Source organism: Bombus impatiens, unplaced genomic scaffold (assembly GCF_000188095.3).
Source record: "Bombus impatiens unplaced genomic scaffold, BIMP_2.2 scf_0037, whole genome shotgun sequence".
NCBI lineage: Eukaryota > Metazoa > Arthropoda > Insecta > Hymenoptera > Apidae > Bombus > Bombus impatiens.
In genome coordinates, this window is record NT_176456.1 from 549,606 (window position 1) to 569,473 (window position 19,868).

The window sequence follows — 19,868 nt, forward strand, 5'->3', positions numbered from 1 at the left end:
AAAAAAAAAAAAAAAAAAAAAAAAAAAAAAAAAAAAAAAAATAGGCAAAGAATCGTAAAAATAAGGTAAACGCAGCGAGGGAAAATTAAGAGATACAGCGACAAAGTAGTTAAACGTTATGGCTGAACAAGCACTCCTCAATGGTCTTGAGTGGTCAATTGATTTTGGACGTGCACTATCGAGGGGATAAATAGAATGTACATTGAACGATTTTTGGATGAGTCGAAGCAGTAAGAGTCGTCGAATGTAAATAAATTGTACGAATCGATACTGCGATAAGAGATTATGTTATTTGCATTGTATTCGGTTAAAAAATCTTGTTTATGAAATGATACATTTTTAAATAATCATAGATGACGTATAATAAAACTCAGCAACACGAAATTAATTCAAGGTAGAGGTAACAGATTCTTCTTATAAATTGAAAGTTGATGCTCTACTTCATAATTTCACAACTATCATGTTCTATAAAGTTAACTAATGACACGGTTCCGGTACAATATTTTACGAATTAAGTTCATTGAAATTTGTCCTACTATTTGATTAATACAACTACCTTTCTCTTTTTTGTTTTATCGATGTATGCAAGACGTTCTAGTAATCACGATACATGCCGTCCAACAAATTGATCCACGCGTTAACCATCAGATTGCTCCTCCATGACTGGAGGTGTTAACCTTAATTAAAGTTTATAACGTGTGATCGTTGACAGCTTTTTTTAACTAGGCCTATGATCGATGATAGAAATAGAATCGGATATAAATAAAAAAGATAGGATGAATATCGACGTGGCAAAAAATGGAAATGAAACTAATTTGGGACATTTGTTATTATATATACACCTATAAGTTATTCTACAATATTTAAAAAAATAAAAAATTCGTAATTTTAATATTTAAAAAGTTAAACAGTTTATTCCTATGTTTATTAAGAATTTTTGTTCACTGAACTGTATGTACTATTTAAAAAGATTTCGCGTTATAGCATTAATTTCCACAGTCTCTAAATAAGAAATTCACGGAACAGGTAAATTTCACCAATAAATAATGTATCATATAGTAAATACATAAATTATCTCGGATAGTAATCCTTAGTAAATTCTACATTATCCGCTTTCAAAATCTACTTCGAACGTCCACAATAAATATAATGCTTGCCCTGACCCAGAAAAGAAATAAAAGAAAGGAAGAGAAGGTAGAAAAAACGAGGAAGGATTTATTCTTTGAACAGTTTTCTACTTGTCCTCGATCTGTTTCCTTTTCCTTTATTTTTATCATTTCTACCATTTCCGCCGGGCGTTATTACGCACTCGTGTAATTCGCCTTCTTATCGTTTCAGAACTTATCTGTGGTTTGATGAAAAAGGGAAGAAAACGAGAGTGGCAGCGCCACAATATATAGATTATGTTATGACTTTTACACAACGCACCGTTAGTGACGAAACTATATTTCCTACGAAATATGGTAAGTTATCTGTTTTACCTTGCCACGGCGGCGACTAAATAGTCGTGACACGCCGTTAACGTACAGTTTACGATTATTTATAGCGTCGCATCTAAACACATTTTCTTCAAATTGTAAGAACGCTAACGGCGCACTAATATTCACGTAGTTCATGTTTTAGAAAATCCGATAAACTATCGTTAAAAAATGAATAAACAGAGTAGAGTGTAAAGCTATATTTACAGCGACATGCAGTCAGAAGTCGAGTAGTTAAGTACATTGAGTGGTATCAAGATCTGACAGGACCCTACACGCAGACGAAGCCATAATCGTATTAATTGGTTCGTTTCCTGAATGTTTCAGCAAATGAATTTCCTAGCTCGTTCGAATCGATAGTGCGTAAGATCCTGCGGCTACTGTACCATGTGGTGGCACACATTTACCACTGCCACTTCAGAGAGGTAGCACTCTTGGGGTTGCACGCTCACCTCAATTGTGTATTTGCCCACCTCACGCTCCTTAATCAACGCTTCAACCTTATCGATCCCAAGGAAACGGAGATCTTAGGAGACTTAGAAGCTGCCCTCTTGGGTAAGCTTACCTACCGAGATCGATATTATTATGTAATACTCGGGAACGTTATATTATCATAATAGGATTACCACGGTTTAAGAAGAAACATTAGCGTTACGAATGATACGACCTACTAAAATCTCACGATATTACATAGAACAGTCACTCGATTAACCACAGGCAAAACGATAAGCCTCGAACGCGTAGCCATTTTGACACGTTGATGATGTTGTTTAATAGTAGAAAGGATATTTCTTCGATTCATTGGTGAAATTATTGGATCCTTTTAACTCTTTTATCCAATGGATAGTCTCTGTGCAGTCGTTTCTTCGACATTTATAACTTGATAAAACACTCGAATATCTTATTACGCGCGCACCTGCAAAAATATTCGACGCGTGAATTTCCATATACTTAAAATGATATAACGTTTTTTAATGCGTTTTAAATTAGCATTTACTAAGAATGACCACGTAATTGCAGGTGACTCGACATCATCATCAGCGCCTTCATCACAGACCTTAGCCATCCAGGAGACTCCGACCACAACCACCTAGATCGCAATGCACAGAAAGCAAGAGGTTGCAGTTCCTGAGACTAGGTGACGATAGGCGTTTTGTTTCTTTCCTTATTCTTTCTCTTCTCTGACTTTCTCTTTTTTCTCTTTCTCTTACTATTTCTCTCCCCTCCTCTCTCTCTCTCTCTTTCTCTTTTCTATTTTGTTTTTTTTAAATAGAATATGCGAATGACAGAGTTTAAGCATTAACGACTACATACGCAGGTGGAGCGAAAGCGCAATTCTGTAAAAACCAAGTAGTACCTGTACATAGCGAAGTGTGAACAACTACATGATGTAATTAGGTTCCTCCGTTTGTTGTTTGTGAGATTGTACATAATTTATTAAACAGTAAGATATACGAAAGAGACGAAGGATGATTATTAATTATTATTGACAAAGTTAGTTGCTATAAGAGGATAATTTGTTCTGTAAAAACAAAAAAAGACAGAAAAAAAGCAAAAAATAACAAAATGAATGAAACTGATGATAATATTGTAAAGTTTAAATAATACCAAATATATACCTGGTGTTAAGGCATGTGTTATATTCGTTGAAACTCGAACAGCTGCTACCGAGCTGTTCCCGAATCTTCTACAGTTCACATCATTGTATCCTGGGACAATGCCTTCTCGAATCGATGATCCAGATAATTTATCATCATCTACGGAAGGTCAGCGGATGAAGTTTATAATTTGCTTGACGTGACCATTTATACGCACAAATTACGCTTTATATTAAGTTTCTTTTTTTATAAGCACATGTGATAAAAGGATTTAGTTACTTCTTAACCCTTTGGGATCCAACAAAATCCTTTTTTAAGTCGATACAATATCTGCTGTTTAAAGAATTTTGGAATCTCGCAAGTTCAAGAGAACGCAACGTTCTTTCCTCTTTCTAAATATTGCCTTGTAGATATTCTAAATAACAATGCCTAATAGAAAGGCCTGTACTTAGCAAACACACTTGGATCTTAATGGGTTAGATTTGTTTTACTCTATTTAATCACGGTTCAGTTTTACCTCGATTCCTTCATAATCGTTCAAATACCAAGATAATGTCAATCACCTAGATATAATAGTTTTTTCACCTCTGAACCTTAAACAATGAAAAACAGATACAGTACAGGGTAGAGAGGTATACAATTAAAATAGTTTGGGAACAGAGATTCCGAAGCTACTTCCCTAAACCAACATTTGCATGGTGCTATTTTTTTACGAGTCGTACGTAAGAAGGAATTATGAGTTTTTGATACCTTATTCCCTTCTTCGTCATTGAGAATTCGCACTTTCTTCTATTCGATCATCAAGTGCAAGCAACCGAGGGAGCGGTACCCTGTTTCACCTCGACGATTCGAATCGCCGCACACACGTGTGCAATCTCCCGTAGGAACAGCCCTATCGCTTCTGCGATAGGCTCGCAAAGATCCTTGAAAGACGTTGCAATATTGTATAACAATATCAATACAGGCTGTATCAGGGCATTAAACACAATCGACAATAGTGGTTTTATAAAATAGTCCGCCAACAATTGCAAGATGCCCACAGTCAGCGGTCGGATTATACTGTAAAGTATAAATCGAACCAATTGTAGAATAAACGCTGTGATGAAAGCAGTGCCGATATGAATAGTCCCAAATATCTCGGCCCAAAAGCGAGTCGCTGCTTGGTCGGTTTTCTCGGCGCATTTCTCGGTCGCTAATATCGGCGGTGAATCCGTCGTTTGATAATATCTGTGAAGATTGTGAAGGATCTTACGTCTTAACGAACGTGTACGACTGTAAAATAGCTAACGTGATGGTCAAAGTTTTTTTAAATTTCTTAACGATGATATATATATATATAAACTTTGTTTTTTGCATTTATTATTTTTTTATATATATTTTTAACAATAACATTTTGATTAGAATTTAAGAATCGAAAAATCTTAAGTTTTTAAGTTTAATTATCGTCATTTGGAAACTAAATGCTTGTATTTTTCTGGTTTTTTGTTGTTAGACGATATAAAATCGAACGATTATGTAAGAGCAATTGGCTGCATAATAAAAATTATAAATGATAAAAAGAAATCTATTGAAATATATATAGTTGTACCTACGCAGAGTTCCCATGATCGAAATAATAGATGTCGATTTTCTCAGTTACTTCTACTTTTTTCTTTTCCGTCTTTGGTGGTGTATTGACTGATTCTGGCGCATCGTGTTTCTTTTTATTTGGTATCCCTTCTGATATTTCACAGCACATGAAGGGCTAAATGAAGTGTGTTGTTATCCGCATTAAGTATACCAATTGTTTATATACCTTTTATATTTAATGTTCGTACTTAAGAATAAAAGGAAAAATAAAATAATGTTATTCTATTAATGTGTATATTGTGCTCTACCTCCGCATAATGGGGACATTTCTTTGGTGTTAATTTCACTTTGTATGATTTGTCTTTGCTTTCTAAGTATTCCTTCCTTGGCCACTTCCACTTAAAGGGACACCAAAATAGTCGTGATTTATCTGAAAAAGTCATATTTCGAGTGAAATGGAAATAGATGGAGAAAAAAAGAATCAGCAAAGCATTTAGATTGTATTAACTGAAATAAATTATATTAAACGCAATGTGTTTCAATTAATAAGGAATATATGATATTATCAATAAGATTAATATAAAACAAAAATCAAAGAAGTCACCTTGTTAGTGATAGGATAAATAATTTAAGAGGCTGATGTGATTACCATCTCTGTACTTCAAAGGTAAAGTATAAGTTCTGCTAGAAAGTAAAAAATGTGGTTAATTAATAATTGTTAAATAGAATGGGAATACTTGTATTACATCTTGTGACCGTGACATAAACATGGACTTGAAGACGGCTCTACCAAACTCTTCTCTTTCGGTGAATCTTTCTTGCACGGTTCCAGAGATGCTCCGTGGTGTACAGCTGAATGTATCTCTCGACATTTACAGTCTTTAACTTAATAAGTGCGATATTTATACCTGAATTCTAGCTGTTTAAATGATTAAATTCCTGGTGTACCTACAGTTAAGTTGTTGAAAAGGATCGTCCTCTCTATTCACAGGGTCACAAAGAGGTTCCTTAACATTGGCATTAACCGAATAAGTAGATTCTGTCTGCAGAGATGTTATGTTAGAAGATTCTGTTGCGTCCGTATATGAACAATCTTCTCCAGAAACCATGATAAACACATTTCTTGAAAAGAAATTTAATAAAACTTGAAATTAACGTAACACGAATTAAAACAAAATTAAACTGTCAAGTGACAGCAACTAGAACATTTAATTACGTTCATATGTTTGTAATGCCATAATTATTTGTGATCCTTTGACTGTTGGCAATATTCAATGCTCGAGAATTTGATAAGGTCGAATTCTTTAAAAGAAAAAATTCACAGAAATATATTTCGCTGATCGAATGAAAATGTAAATAGTAAAACAATAATAGTCGATAAATTAATCATTTATATATATATTTTTTATTTGTTATACAACGTATAGTAACTATAATTGAATTTTGCAATTAATTACCAAGAATGTTTACATCTCCGATACTTTGATTTTTTTAAACTTTATTTGTTCTTAAAACGCCGTTAGAAGTAAAAGATTATTATTTACATTGATTGAATCAGAAGTAGAGTGTTATAATTAGCCTAATATGATTCGATACAACAGCTGTAAACTGATCTATGTTTGCGAGGAGTTCCATAATTTTTCAAAGTCGTAACAAGTCAGACAAAAAGTTTTTACAACTATATTTAATAGTTTTTCACGAAAAACTTAACTAGAATCTAAACTAGATTAACTAGAATCTAAACGTTCAAATGCTCACATATTTCTAAATATCTGCTTTTTTTCAAATCTTAATCTGTATACTTAATTCATTAATTCAACTTCCTTATACATTTTCGAAGCAAACAATTCTTGCAATTTACAAATTAAATGTTTAAAAATGTTAATTATTATAAAAACTTTCCTGTCTTGTATTTATCTATTTCTTATTTGTATGTTTCTCAAAATGTTATAATACAGTTTCTCAATGTTTGTATTCGTTGATATTGCGTCATTAACTACACAATCCTTCTTTTGTTTCCGACTCACTCACTTTGAAAAACAAGAGAAATTGCTTGCCATACATAAATCGACTGTGTCTTGTCGCTCATAGGAAGTAAACATAATCTACATACCAGTTTACCTTAATATCAATTGGACTAGATCGGAAATATGAATAAATACTAAACGTATACCATACATTCGAGAGAAATTATATGCTTGACTTAATTAACACATTCATTCTATAAGTAATTAATAGTTTGTTGTCAAGTAATTACATCTAACTAACATTTGTATTTATAATATTTATACGCGTCGTGTTTCTTGTAATAATTCTGACATAGAGTATTCATTCTTCAATATCATCGCACGGTCGATTCTATATATTATATGATATTATATATGTGTGTCTCAATGTTTTGTACAAACACCTCGTAACATTCTGTACAAGCAATCAAAATTGAAAACTTATTTTTAACAAAGAAGAGTCGGATAAATGTACCAAATATTAATTTCGTCCTGTACATGCGTATTCTTATATCAAAGACTTTCGAAGAAAATTGCCAAATTATCAAACTAAAATTAAGTTCAGTTATATGCATAATGAAATTAAATGACTTGCATATAAACTGTTACTATAACGTAAACTCGAAGAATCTAATAATACAGTTGATGAAACGACCTAATCGTTATCTTCGGTTGTTATACAGATAAAATTAATAAACTATGGCACGACGCTTGTCTATGCTCAATTATTCGGAACATATTGAAGATTACTTAACGAATAAAAACTTAAATTTAAAGTATCTTTAAACCACTTTTGATCGATCCACAGAGTGTCTTTTTTATAAATTCATACAAGGTAATATACATAATTGGATATTTAGGCACCTATTGGGAATGCAATGTAAAAAACACATGCACTCTCTTTAGCTTGAGTATTTAATACTTATACTTAATAACTGGTTAAACGGGATCATTGACGAAGATATTCGTAACATGGGCTTTTATTTTAAATTATATCTTAATAAAATTAAATTGAGTCCTATGCTGTTAAGGATGCAATCAATTGTAGAATGTCTGGTTTCCTTCTTTAATTGTGCGCGCAACACAACTTTCATAGTATTAGTATTTGATAATTACGACTAAGAATGTTAGAAAGTGGAATTGACATAGCAACTTGCAACCTTAACAATGCACTCCAATCGTTTACGCATGTCAACGATGCTGACAAACGAATTAAAAGCATGAGCATACATTTTTAATCACACGCTAAAGTTAAAGAGGAAAAAGAAACTCACAGTTATACACCGAAGTACGTTTCTGGAATGTAAAGTAACATTTCACAATTATTTTCTATTAGTAACTGTCGTCACACGTTGTAATTGTACAAAAATGTATCAGGCTCCTCTCTTATTTTATATTTGGTATTTCTACGCATAATAATATAATTTTTTGAAATTGATGACATTATCAAAGTATGACATCTATTAAAACAGACATTATAAACAATTGTTATAGACTATCCTATATTGCTATCGTTTAAAATGGTTTTTACATAATGTAGTAATAGATTAGATACAACAGACAACATTAATCAAATCTTACAAAGAGCATAAATAAATACTTATGTGTATATATATGTGTATATATATGTATGTGTATATATATATATATATATATATATATATACACACACATATATATATACGAGTTTAAATACGTATAGTATACGCATGTCTTTTGAAGAGTACAAGCATGGCACTTAAGTCAGGTAAACTTATTCATAAGTACGAAAAAACGGATTAAATTGCCAACAATAATATGCAATGTAATTTTACTTACAATAATGTTGCACAACGTTTGATTTATTTTTTGGATTGAAATTGATCCAGTAATTATTAAATATAAATATGCCATACTTTTCGTTAGTAATACCTTTTAATAACTTTTTTACATATTCTGAATTTTATTCAAATTTAATATGAATACTCATGTTTCTATCATGAACAATAAAAACTACAAAGTACAAATAATTGTAATAAATAACGTCGATTATATAATGATCTTATACAACTGACTGTCATGGCTCTTTTTGTATAAAGATATTACTGTTTTCCAACATGATCAGAATTGTACTTATACAAATAAATTATTTATGGATTAAATCTGATACTCGTTGGAATTTATAACATTTAAAGTAAACTTAAAAACTTGTAATTGAAAAAAAGAGAATATTAACATATTTATGTTTTGTGACATTACAATCCCATGAAAAGTATAGATATTTACAATGCGACGTAAACTAAACTACATTTTAATCAATTATGTTAGCATTTCGTTTATCGAAAGTAAGAAGTAAACTGTAGAGATAATATACGAAGACAAAAAGGAATCTTGGTTCATAATTTGTTGTAAAAATAGAGTCAAAGTACTTGTGCAACGTGTTCTTCTGTTTCATATTTGAAACGAAGAGTACACAAATGTGGGATATGCATACTTACGTCGTAGAACAGTCTTTTACGGTAGACGAATGTTAAAATTTGTATTTCATTAAATGTAAGAAATTACTTATATTATGCAATTTAAATCTGTATATGCAAAATCACTACCTTCCTTAAAAGTCACTTCCAATTTTGTAGTAACTCTTTGGTAATTCAGAAGTATACTCCAGGCGCAAATGATATGACACACTATGTTAGCTTCTGATGGCAAAATTACATTATCTTCCATGACAGTTCTGCGACCCTTAAGAAAAATTCTAAATATATTGGAAGTTGTCTTTCGTAGCAAGTAGAGGCAACTTTTCGATGCTTTGTTTATGATCGAAACTATGTAACCAGTCTGAGCTGGGCTTTGCTTTTACTCCACAGAAACTTAAATTACAAAAATCAGCCGCATTTTGAAGAGCGCCACGATGGAAAGGATTCCCTTGTTTGAAGTGAGCATAGCGTCCCGCGTTCATACGTTCGTTTGTTGTCATTCCAAGAACCATAATCTAGTAAATAAAAAATATATATTATGGTGAGAAAATAAATTGTCGTAACTCGGTTGATTATGTAGACCTAAAGAAGATAAAATGAACAAACCTGATAACATTGACACGCGAGTAGCGTGCCGACCCAAAAGAAATGAAGGGCCGTATTTGCTGCAACCCACATTACCCAAGCATCGCATGTAGCCGTAGTAACTAGATAATTATCAGCAGTATGCCCTTTTGTTAAATTTGTCCAACACTCAAATTGCCAATACTGTGCACTAGCGGATAAAATAACAATACAGAGGCCTAATAATGATGCTAAAAATCCCAGAAAATACTTGTGATTATGCGCACCTAAGTTTTTAAAAAGAAAAAACGGATGTTAAAAATTGTAAGTACAACTGCGTTATTTGAAATTAGATTGTCTAAAGCTAATGCAATTTGAAACTGTGCTAGTTATATATGTTATTAACATAATAAAACCATCTTCCACATAAGTTTTTTGACATACCAATGCAATTATTAATCCAAGGGCAATGATGATCAAAGCGTGCAACGCATCGATCACACGTAGAACAATGTTTAGATCTCATTGGTCTTCTAATCAAGCAACTGCTGCAAAATGATTGTGGTTCAAAACCACCAGACTCTGCTAATTCTATAATTGTCTGAAAACAATGAAAAATTGAAAAATACACTTCATCTACAAATAATGTAATCGTAATATACAGACTGTTACATTTAACTTATCCTCATGTGTAGCTGTAATTACACCTGGATCACCCCTCCAGGATTGTAAGAAACATATCCAGAGTGGTACAGATCCACCTACTAATAGTAACCATAGATACCATGCAGCATGTATGCCTAACCAAAATATCCATGTTATATATATCCACATCTGTAACAAATGATCGTAAAAGATGTTGATTATGAAGATGCTAATGTTATACAAGTTGCATATAAAGTAAAAAGTTATTGAAAGAACACTAAATCTGTATGCTATTTTTAATAATATTAATTTAGCTTTCTTATGTCTTGTGATAAGGCACTTGTATCTAACACGTATTGTGATAAGTCACTTGTATCAGTTATGTAAAAGTTCATATCTGATATAATTCAGTCACTTCTCTCTACACAGATTTGTAACATTATTTAATTCTAAGACTTTAATATAAAGGATCTAGTAATAATAAATATGATACGTCCTTTTGAATACTCACCTTTGTAGCCAAATAGATTGACATTGGTATAATATGAAATAATCGTTCGTCAAAGATAAAATGATTAGCTAAATACAGTGCTATATAAAGAGTGATAAAGGCACCTATTTTTATTAGATAATCCAATCCACTTTGAAAAATCATTCCAATAAGATAAAAAACTATAAATGGTGTACTGACCATGCAATACCAGCGTATTCTCTGCAAGAAATATAACTTTAAAGAGCGAAATTAGATAAAAATAATTAGAGTGCACACCTTATCCCTACACCATATTCGTGTTCTGCCCTGTTTTTCTCTGATTTCTTGACTGATTTTATGTCCTAACCAAGCAGCACCAATATGACGATCCAATAATGTCATTGGTGTTTCATATAGAACATTAGGTCGATCCAAAGATGCACCATGATGGACTAGCGTTGATATAGCTGTACTATTCTCAGCTATAATAGCCCAATGCAAAGCAGTATTACCATGTAAATTATCTGCGAGCAAATGAGACGCTCCTAGAGTCAGTAACAAGCGTGTTGGATCTAAACTGTAAAAGGAAGAACTTCAAAGTAAACAATATAATGTAATTCTAAAATTTTCACAAATAGATATTTTCATTTTTCTTTCACACTTACCTATTAACTTTATAGGCACTCCACATGAGGGGTGTCATTGCACTTCTGTCTGGCATATTTGGATTTACTCCTTTTGCAACTAGATAAGCTACAATAGAGGTATGACCAAATTGAGCTGCCAAATGAATACATGAAAATCCTTCAGAATCTCTAAGAGTTGGATCTGCTCCTGCTCTCATTAATATCACAACTGTAGATAAATGACCTTGTCTGGAAACAACAACTTATTTTATTTGCTAAAAGATTCATTAGATTCCATCATAAAATCGACTTGAATCATAATTTAAAATTAACCTTGTAGCCCAATGTAGTGGTGTGGAAGCAAGTTCACCACCGATTGCATCAACAACAGCTCCCTTTGCAATTAGATATTTTACTATGTCTTTTCGATTATTTATTGCTGCCCAATGCAATAATGTTACGGTTTCTGAATCTGGCTGATTTACATCAGCACCAGCTTCTACTAATTCAGTCACACGATCCAAAGCTCCATACTGTAAAAAATTAATTTCCCAAATAATAAATATTTTTCAATGCCTAAGCAAATAATTAGCCAAATAATAGTATTTGAAATTTAATTACCTGAGTTGCTCTAACAATGTCAAATGAACTACAATCCTGTGCCGGAGGTCTAACAGGTTCTTGATGATGACTACTTGGATCATCAGGTTCTCCACTACCCTCACTTTGACAGGCAGTTTGTATTTTTAATGCATACATGTTGAATTTATTAATATTAACTTGGAAATCAGGCTATAGATACAAGAAAGGTCTGTGTCCAAAAATAAATTTTTAAAATTGATTTATCTTGTAAAATGTAACTGAAACAGTAACAATATATTGCTCTATTAAATTTTATTTTCTAAAATCTTTCTAAACATTATTCATTTCCCTAATAATTTTTATCCTATTATTTAAATATCAAAGTACCATTTATATAGTCATTTATTATTAATAAATAAACTCGAAAAAATTTTCGTATATCTTTTATATTAAAACATGTTTAATTTCCTAGCATAACAAGTTCTTTACATATTTAAATAAGAATAATAGATATTTACATAAATACTTATGACTTTTATAAATTTATATTACGATCAGTTTTATTGGTACTTTGTCACATGACATCTTATTAAATTATTAATACTTCTATAGACCATATTATAAATGAAAATCTTCACGATTCCCCTTATTTGACCTTATAAACTACATCGATCGAAAATATAAAACATTATCAAGTAAAAAGTTGCTAACGTTATAACGTACGAATGTCCTTCGTCTGACGATTAATATTATTCAATTTAACCTACAGTAATCAATTCATCGTTTGTATTCACCGTGTATACCGCGTTGTAAATACGATGTGTATTATGGCGTACATCGAGCATATTGACAATCGATTCGGTATTCGCGTCAGGGACTAATGATAAACGTCACAATGAACGATTCTTTCCCATTATTGAGAAATTTTCGAATCACGTTATTACATGGAAGAATCTTACTTCTCTACCGAAGTTGTTGATACATATATAATTACAAAAGAATATAATTCTTGTAGTTATCCCAAGGAGGGGGCAATATAACCGTTAAACATCAAGACAATTAATAAAAGGCAACTCCATGATAAGATTAAATTATTTCACAATATTGATGAGATGATTTCCGATTATATCTGTAAATACATCTGTGACTACTATTACGATGATATCATATCTTACCTCCTAGGTAATGACAACGGTGATGGTAGATTTGCATAGTATGCGGCATGCTACCCTCGAATACGTAGTAAAGGGTTAGATTTGTACTTAAAGGATAAACAGTGAGCGAGGGTGGGTCGCCGGCACATCGCATACAATGCAGACAAGTGTTGACCTTTTTTTCTTTCGTCTGTGGAAAGGATATTCTGCAATAACTTGCTGTTTCTCCTGCGACTCAGGTATGTCAGCACTGTTCTTATTCTCCTTATTTGTCACAGAATTTCATCGTCGTGAACGTTTCCTTTTTTGATGGAATTATTGAGCACAGGCCGCGTACCGGACCGATACACGATACACCTTTCGCGTCACATGTACGTACATTCTGCTATCTCAAATTTCACGAGGAGCTTCTTATTGACCAAACGGTTTCGCAAACAGCCCGATCGGTATCCGATACTCATCGAACGAATGTAAAGTCAGGTAAAGTTATCAGCGAGTCATCTGGCGGAGGAAGTAAATACGTACGTGTATATGTACGCGGTTGTTCTTTCTTTACAGTATCGCATGAACTTGACTTTACGTTTACCGATATCGATATATAAAGTAGGAACGAATTTTGAAATCGTCTGTACATATAGTTAATTAACAATAAATACGATTATTCTTTGTGATTTCTACTGCCTAAATTTGGCTTTACTATAAAGCAAGTTCGACGATTCGAAGCTGCAGTGAAATCAGAAAGAATATGCGGTCAATGAAATAGAATCTAACTGACAATTGAATCATAAATGTTTAAGAGGATGACTTTGGAATATGGGAGAAGGATTAGGACAAAACCTAAAAAAGAGGATAGTTTCTCGAATCTTTTTTTTTATATTTTAAATAATTAATATTTCGAGCAAGTTGCTGTACAATTAAAGTTATATTTGCATTCCAATTGTTATCTGTAATCTTTCGCGCTCTCTAACGAGCATGATAGTTCAGCTGTATGAATATTAACATCCGCAAAATGTATTCTTAAATAATCACTAAATATATATAACACTCATGAAAATCGGACAATTTTATAAATAAAACAAGAAACTAAAAGAATAATTAATTTATGGTATAAATACACAATCTGTATTTCCAATTTATAAATTTAATAATAAATGAAATATGAAGTTTTTATTGGTTAAATTCTAACCAACCACTGATTGATCAAGTTCTTTGTTAAATGGCTTCTAATATTCATTGAAAGTCGCTCATCTAGTAAAATTAAAGTTCATGGAAAATCTCATCATCTGAAATTTGTCCTTTTCTATGCTCTATTTTCCCGCCGATTTTGTTACAATTGTAATTCGGCAGTAATGTTTTATCAACATACTGTATTTGTGAAAATAGTTCTTTTAATAGTTTAATTTTAGTGTATATATATATTATTTTTATTTTGGAATTCATACATATTTAATTCATGTTTTTCTATTTCTCATATTACCTACATTTATCTGATAAATTATTGTTAGGTTATAACAATGTATCATTGACAGCTTCGTCGTCAACCTTGTCAGTTGATGTAATGTTGTAAAAAAGACTTTGATATTTAGATATATTTAAGTAAGATAATGTCACGATATACTTTTTTATTCGTTTATTTTTTATTATCAATTAAGTATTCAATTGAGATTTATTTTAATCTCGTGTTTCTTTCTCATAAGGACTTCTGAGATGAAAACAATGGATAGCAATGAACAAGATGATTGCTGTTTGGAAGTAACTTCTGTCAAAAGAAAGAAAATGAAACAAGGTATTTAATTTTTAATAATTACAGTATTGTCATTATAGTTATTATAAAAATATAATGTAACAAAATGGGAAATTTATGCATGTAAAATATGTAATTTGAAATTTCAATGTAGCACAATTACCATTCCAAATGCGAAGTCCAGTACAGTCACCAAATGTTGTGCACAGTAGAAAGAGGAAATTGGCATCACCTTCTATGGAAAGTAAAAGTCCGAAAGTCATGAAAATTTTAAAGAATAATTTAAGTAAGGATAGTGTAAATAGTGAACCGAATAGCACGAGTGTCGATACAGAAAACAAAGATATCGATATTATAGAAATAATAGAGGATCCACCCACAGAAACTGAAAATGCAAAAGAAAATGCATTTAGTAAAGAAAAAGCTAGCAGTAAAACCAGAACTTCGAAACAAATTGTAACTGGCCAGAAAAAATTAGAGAAACAGGAGAAATTAAAGTCAAGTCCTTTAACAAAGTTCCTTCAAAAGACTGATAAACAAAAAGATGCCTCAAAAGAGGAATCTGAAATTTCTTTCCAAGAGGAGAACAATGATTCGATAGAAGAAGTTGAGGAGAGTTCTAACAAAGCAACTAAAACCAATATAAATACACCAGGGACAACCAATAATCTAAGCAATAAAGTAGAAGGCTTACTTTCAGTTGCCAATAATTCTTTGTGTCAGTCTGATTCCGATCTTGTAGTTTTATCCTCTGATACCGAAGAGAAAGACGAAGAAGCCAAGTCATCTACAAATACGATGACAGATACACCTGGTACATCGCAAACTATCAAAACTCCCAAAATAGACAAAACAAAGCTGAAGAAATTAACGCCTAAACAAGAAGAAAAGAGATTATTAAATGCTAGAAGAAAAGAAGAGAAGAAACGATTGAAAATGGTAAATTGGGACACTTATAGCGCAGATATTTTATTTTGTTAATTTAATTATCAGTTAATTTTATCATTTCATTTATTTATTAGGAGAAGGAAAAGAAATTGGAGGAGGAACGACAAAATCGGAAAAAAGAAAAGGAAGAGAAACGAAAACAAAAAGAGGAAAGGGGGAGAGTTGAAAGAGAACAAAAATTAATGGAAAAGAAAAGGAAAGAACAAAGGAAACAAATGGAGATCGAGTACGGATATTTACTATTGTAACATTCATAACTTTGTAAAAATATATAGTTGTTAGTTTTCAGTAATATGTATTTACAGACAAAGACAGAAAGGAAGACAGGCAAAGGAGGAGGAACGTCGAAGAAGGGAAGAAGCTAAGGAGGAGGAAAAAAAAAGAAAAGAGGAAGAAAAGTTGGAAGCAGAGCGCAAGAAACAGAAGGCAGCCACGACTTTCACCAGTTTTTTCGTTGCTAAGAAACAAGAAAAATCCGTCGAAGACGAAAGCACGAATGAAGTGAAGAATTTCATGCCTTTTGAGGTAAAGGGAGATATGAAGATAGCTAAAGTCTGTAGAAGATTCTTAACCGAACAAGAGAAATTGTTATTGGACAAAATGTGCAATGAAGGAAGCACACAAATGGCAGATTTGTATCTTAGTGAGATTAAGGATAAAAGAACAATTCCACGCAAATCGTCGAAAACTTGGCCGCTCGAAACGAAAGATGACGTAATTTTATTAGGTAAACATTATTCTTTCTTATCAATCATTCATATAATTGTACATCATAGTTAATCACATGTCGTTTCCTCGTAGACGAAGAAAACGATGGCAGCTCGAACATTGTGAAACAAAATGTTATTGTAGAGATGCGACGACCTAAATTGCTACAATTTTCTGAAAATCAACGTCCACCTTACTGGGGTACGTGGAGGAAACGCAGCAAAATTATCAATCCTCGAAGGCCCTTCTCCAAGGATACGGTAAGTCTGAAATTCCATTTATTGCATAAAAACTCTCACTTTTGATGATATATATATATATATGATACTGAGGCACATTTGCGACGATGATTAGGCGTATTTTTGGTATATCTAGCAATAGTCTTTATCAAGAACTTGAGGTTTTCACAGTTTGGTTCTAACTAATGTTGTATTTTACAATTACTCGCTTAAATCGTATTAAATAATCAACAAACAATTTATCGTATTTTCAACAATTTATTGTCGCATTATAAATTTTGTCACTTAATTCAGTTTGAATTATATTTTCTCTCTAAAACTTCAACACGGAAATCATTTTCCACAATTTGCACGCATCGAGAACTAAACACTTTCTTCCCGATTTCCCGATTAAATATCATCGCAAGGAAGCAACGAAGCTGCAAATTCGAGAAATCCGAAAGAAAATTCTTCCGACGCTCAATACCATCATCGTCAGTTATATTATATAAGATAAATTGACTAAATCTCCGCTGGTAGAATGGAATTCATCTTTTCTCCGCGTAGCCCTCTTCCCCCGTGAAACAATGGGTAAGCGTTCTTTCTGTGCACTTTGCGATGTTTGGCTAAGTGGTCGCTGCGCGCGAACCTCTTCGAGCACATTTCGCATGGATAAGGCTTTACGCCTGAATGCGATCGTCTATGCCTGGCTAGTTCATCGGATCGGCTGAAACGCCATCCGCAACCGGACCACGTGCAGGCAAATGGTTTCTCGCCTGTGTGCCGACGTAGGTGAGCTTTCAAGTGGGACGCCTTTGCATAGACCTGGAAAAATAGTTGTTAGATTTTTATTTTCTCAATTCTAATATTTAAAAATTGGTAAATATAGTCTTCGATTGTCTTATTGGGACATTGATCAGATATAGCGTACCTTGACGCATCCTTGATAAGTGCAAGGAAAGCATCGATCCTCAGCCGCGTTCGCCAAACTGCGATTAGTGTAGTCGTGGGTTGCTAGTGCCGCGGCAGCTGCTGACGAAATATTTTCTTCTACTTGATTATTGTTATAATCTTAAATCAATAGAAACGATTTTTGCTGAATGATTCCGAATTGAAACAATTTCTTCATTTTTTAAGGTACATTAAAAAAGCTACGATGAATTATTTCATAAATTTGCTCTCGAAATTTTAGGACAACTCGGTCAGAAGACAGACACGATTTCAATCCAACAGCTTTCTCTAGTACGATAATTCTGGAAGGTGTTCGAAGCTTACCTATACCGCTGGTTTCCAAGGTATCATCGAGGGCTCTCAAATCGATCCCAAGCACCCATAATGGTTCCTCTCGTTGAAACGTTTGCTGTGGGTTGGGCAGAGGAAGGTGTAGAAAACCCTCGCAGCCTGCTGTACACAACGGTGTCCTGTCTGGAAGACCCGAGTTCCAGCTTCTGTCTAAACACCATTCCAACTCCGAGTCTAACTCACTCAGTTCGCTTAGTTCGCTTAGACATCCTGTACCTGACAGAAACAGCGTTTGTCAATCATCGTTCAACCTACCCTATGAACGCTAAAAGAGCATCTATCTCCTTGTCACTAGCTACCTGACAGTGGCGTTGAATTGTTATCAGACCACTCGTTCCAAGATGTCTTTGCCGGACAAGTCAGATCCGTGTAACACTCGATCGTGTTCCCTATATTATTCGATTGATCGACGGTCTCCGAGTCATCGCTGCGTGGCGTCGTTCTGCAAGAAGATGCCTCGTAGTCGCATGCGAAACTCGTGGAATTCGTGGAGAACAGTTGCTTCTCGACACCTGTGTCCATGGTCAGGCCCAACGCGGAGAACAACAACTCGTCCGTCATCTGTGACGAAAACAAAGAAATAAGATAAAATAAGAAAGAAAAACAAGAGAATTCGTCATATGGAAGATCGAAGAGGATCGTTGCAACGATGACAGCTAGAAACAAAAACAAAAAGATGATCGATTCACGAGTAACGTAACGGGATTGTTTATTGTTGCGAGAGTTGCTTGTTTGAGATTAATCGGGCTGGTTTCTTGGTGATACCGGCAATAAGTCAAGCGGCGCGAACGCTCTATATCTGTTGATTAACATTCAATTCTATTTTGAGTTATCAGGCACCGAAAGAAAGAGGGAAACAACACGACAACTGCGATGGTCACCATCGTTGTTGATTCTTGCCTCTTTCCGAACTATTTCATCTTTATTCTCCATTTAAGTAATTAATAAGACGTTAATCGGCTTGACGATTAGAATTGTTAATGATAGCTATCTGCGTTTGCAGTTCTGTTGTACATCTTTTACTATCCGAAGGTACGCGATTAGTCGGTTGTCAGCTTCTACTTACGTCGAACATCGCAGCCTCTTCTATCATCTTGTCGGCTAATCGATGCTCTGTCTAGTTAAAACCAATGTCTCATAAAACTACGCAGTCCGTGACGTTTTACTCTTCTCTGTTTGTCTTCTTTATTTGCGTTTCATATGTAATTACTCACTATTAATCACTGTCTTGATTTCCTATGCGCATTATCACTTCCGATTGCCACTGTTACAAAGTTGCCGATTCCGCGCGCCACCAACAAATCGGCGCACGCTTTCGATCGTCCTTCCAAAACCTTCTTTCGAAGCTTCTAAATATCCCTCTGAATTTTGCAAGCGTTAAACCACTGTCATCCTCAGTGAACGAAACTAAGTCTCGAAATTTTCTGCAATAATAGAATACTTAACGTTTCCTTTCTAACGCGATATAATTTCAACTGAAATATCAATGTATCGTGAATTTTCTACTAAACCGCCCTTCTGAATCTTCTAATTCTAGCTGTTATATCGCACTATAGAACGAATCAAGAAATTAACGAAAGAACAACGAAATATCAAACGATCGTACAATCTTCTATCTCGATTTGTCCCTTTCTGGAGAACTTAAGGAACGCGTCCTGGGAGACTTGGTGTTCGCGTGGAACTGTCGAGGTCGCGCGACCCACCCTTTCGAACGCTTCGCGGCCGTAGAACGCGTGGAGACTGCGACAGCAAGCCGATCTCGATTCCGAGAGAAGACGCGGTGCTCGTGGTGTGGCTT

At 33.6% G+C, this 19,868-nt stretch overlaps 6 protein-coding genes across 18 annotated transcripts in view; 2 read left to right on the forward strand and 4 right to left on the reverse strand.

The window, feature by feature from the left end:
- The window catches only part of LOC100749583 (MOB kinase activator-like 2), a 65,329-nt gene extending 62,218 nt beyond the window's left edge, over positions 1-3,111 (forward strand). For 7 of the 9 annotated variants that reach the window (XM_033322912.1, XM_033322923.1, XM_033322921.1 and 4 more), the window contains 3 exons: positions 1,339-1,463; positions 1,806-2,033; positions 2,499-3,111. In XM_033322912.1, the coding sequence (XP_033178803.1) occupies positions 1,339-1,463; positions 1,806-2,033; positions 2,499-2,572 (427 nt within the window). In that variant the 3' untranslated portion in view covers positions 2,573-3,111. The remainder of the gene's footprint in view (positions 1-1,338; positions 1,464-1,805; positions 2,034-2,498) is intronic. The other 2 variants (XM_012390057.3, XM_033322919.1) reach the window with 2 other exon arrangements.
- A 206-nt stretch (positions 3,112-3,317) lies between these two features.
- On the reverse strand, positions 3,318-4,898 carry LOC100749704. Its single transcript, XM_003485170.4, has 2 exons — positions 4,669-4,898; positions 3,318-4,303 (listed from the first exon to the last, which is right to left on the reverse strand). The coding sequence occupies exons 1-2, from the start codon at positions 4,812-4,814 to the stop codon at positions 3,877-3,879; spliced, it is 573 nt and encodes a 190-aa protein (XP_003485218.1). The 5' UTR covers positions 4,815-4,898; the 3' UTR covers positions 3,318-3,876.
- On the reverse strand, positions 4,885-8,249 carry LOC112213516. Its single transcript, XM_024370302.2, has 4 exons — positions 5,598-8,249; positions 5,392-5,530; positions 5,295-5,326; positions 4,885-5,075 (listed from the first exon to the last, which is right to left on the reverse strand). The coding sequence occupies exons 1-4, from the start codon at positions 5,752-5,754 to the stop codon at positions 4,894-4,896; spliced, it is 510 nt and encodes a 169-aa protein (XP_024226070.1). The 5' UTR covers positions 5,755-8,249; the 3' UTR covers positions 4,885-4,893.
- A 467-nt stretch (positions 8,250-8,716) lies between these two features.
- LOC100749824 (palmitoyltransferase Hip14) lies at positions 8,717-13,661 on the reverse strand. 3 transcript variants are annotated; one of them, XM_033322893.1, is made up of 10 exons: positions 13,172-13,661; positions 12,036-12,274; positions 11,748-11,947; positions 11,454-11,663; positions 11,086-11,380; positions 10,828-11,043; positions 10,344-10,505; positions 10,116-10,272; positions 9,714-9,958; positions 8,717-9,622 (listed from the first exon to the last, which is right to left on the reverse strand). In XM_033322893.1, the coding sequence occupies exons 2-10, from the start codon at positions 12,171-12,173 to the stop codon at positions 9,386-9,388; spliced, it is 1,860 nt and encodes a 619-aa protein (XP_033178784.1). In that variant the 5' UTR covers positions 12,174-12,274; positions 13,172-13,661; the 3' UTR covers positions 8,717-9,385. The 3 variants fall into 3 exon arrangements, with proteins under 3 accessions (XP_033178784.1, XP_033178786.1, XP_033178790.1); XM_033322895.1 differs by having other exon boundaries at positions 10,828-11,028; positions 13,172-13,660; XM_033322899.1 differs by having other exon boundaries at positions 10,828-11,028; positions 11,086-11,365; positions 13,172-13,658.
- A 780-nt stretch (positions 13,662-14,441) lies between these two features.
- LOC100740570 (chromatin assembly factor 1 subunit A-B) overlaps positions 14,442-19,868 on the forward strand; it is a 15,042-nt gene continuing 9,615 nt past the window's right edge. The window contains exons 1-6 of one of the 2 annotated variants that reach the window (XM_003485179.4): positions 14,442-14,751; positions 14,848-14,936; positions 15,049-15,833; positions 15,917-16,068; positions 16,148-16,569; positions 16,644-16,810. In XM_003485179.4, coding sequence (XP_003485227.2) covers positions 14,858-14,936; positions 15,049-15,833; positions 15,917-16,068; positions 16,148-16,569; positions 16,644-16,810 — 1,605 coding nt within the window. In that variant the 5' untranslated portion in view covers positions 14,442-14,751; positions 14,848-14,857. The remainder of the gene's footprint in view (positions 14,752-14,847; positions 14,937-15,048; positions 15,834-15,916; positions 16,069-16,147; positions 16,570-16,643; positions 16,811-19,868) is intronic. The other variant, XM_033322870.1, reaches the window with a different exon arrangement.
- The window catches only part of LOC100749942 (Wilms tumor protein homolog), a 6,496-nt gene continuing 3,664 nt past the window's right edge, over positions 17,037-19,868 (reverse strand). The window contains exons 1-5 of one of the 2 annotated variants that reach the window (XM_033322880.1): positions 19,137-19,487; positions 18,370-18,631; positions 18,044-18,286; positions 17,700-17,839; positions 17,037-17,593 (exon numbers count right to left, since the gene is read on the reverse strand). In XM_033322880.1, the coding sequence (XP_033178771.1) occupies positions 17,291-17,593; positions 17,700-17,839; positions 18,044-18,286; positions 18,370-18,631; positions 19,137-19,163 (975 nt within the window). In that variant the 5' untranslated portion in view covers positions 19,164-19,487 and the 3' untranslated portion in view covers positions 17,037-17,290. Of the gene's footprint in view, positions 17,594-17,699; positions 17,840-18,043; positions 18,287-18,369; positions 18,632-19,136; positions 19,488-19,868 lie in introns of those variants that run through there. The other variant, XM_012390156.3, reaches the window with a different exon arrangement.

What these genes read in the sequence shown, in the direction of transcription:
- LOC100749824 (XM_033322893.1), bottom strand. Translation starts at nt 12,173, where the DNA reads ATGTATGCATTAAAAATACAAACTGCCTGTCAAAGTGAGGGTAGTGGA. An exon ending in CCACTACATTGGGCTACAAG is followed by an intron (nt 11,664 to 11,747) that starts GTTAATTTTAAA and finishes TGTTGTTTCCAG; the next exon opens with ACAAGGTCATTTATCTACAG. An exon ending in CAATCTATTTGGCTACAAAG is followed by an intron (nt 10,506 to 10,827) that starts GTGAGTATTCAA and finishes CATTTGTTACAG; the next exon opens with ATGTGGATATATATAACATG.
- LOC100749704 (XM_003485170.4), bottom strand. Translation starts at nt 4,814, where the DNA reads ATGTGCTGTGAAATATCAGAAGGGATACCAAATAAAAAGAAACACGAT. An exon ending in TTCGATCATGGGAACTCTGC is followed by an intron (nt 4,304 to 4,668) that starts GTAGGTACAACT and finishes CAATCTTCACAG; the next exon opens with ATATTATCAAACGACGGATT.
- LOC112213516 (XM_024370302.2), bottom strand. Translation starts at nt 5,754, where the DNA reads ATGGTTTCTGGAGAAGATTGTTCATATACGGACGCAACAGAATCTTCT. An exon ending in TCCTTTTCAACAACTTAACT is followed by an intron (nt 5,531 to 5,597) that starts GTAGGTACACCA and finishes GCACTTATTAAG; the next exon opens with TTAAAGACTGTAAATGTCGA. An exon ending in ACCTTTGAAGTACAGAGATG is followed by an intron (nt 5,076 to 5,294) that starts GTAATCACATCA and finishes TGACTTTTTCAG; the next exon opens with ATAAATCACGACTATTTTGG.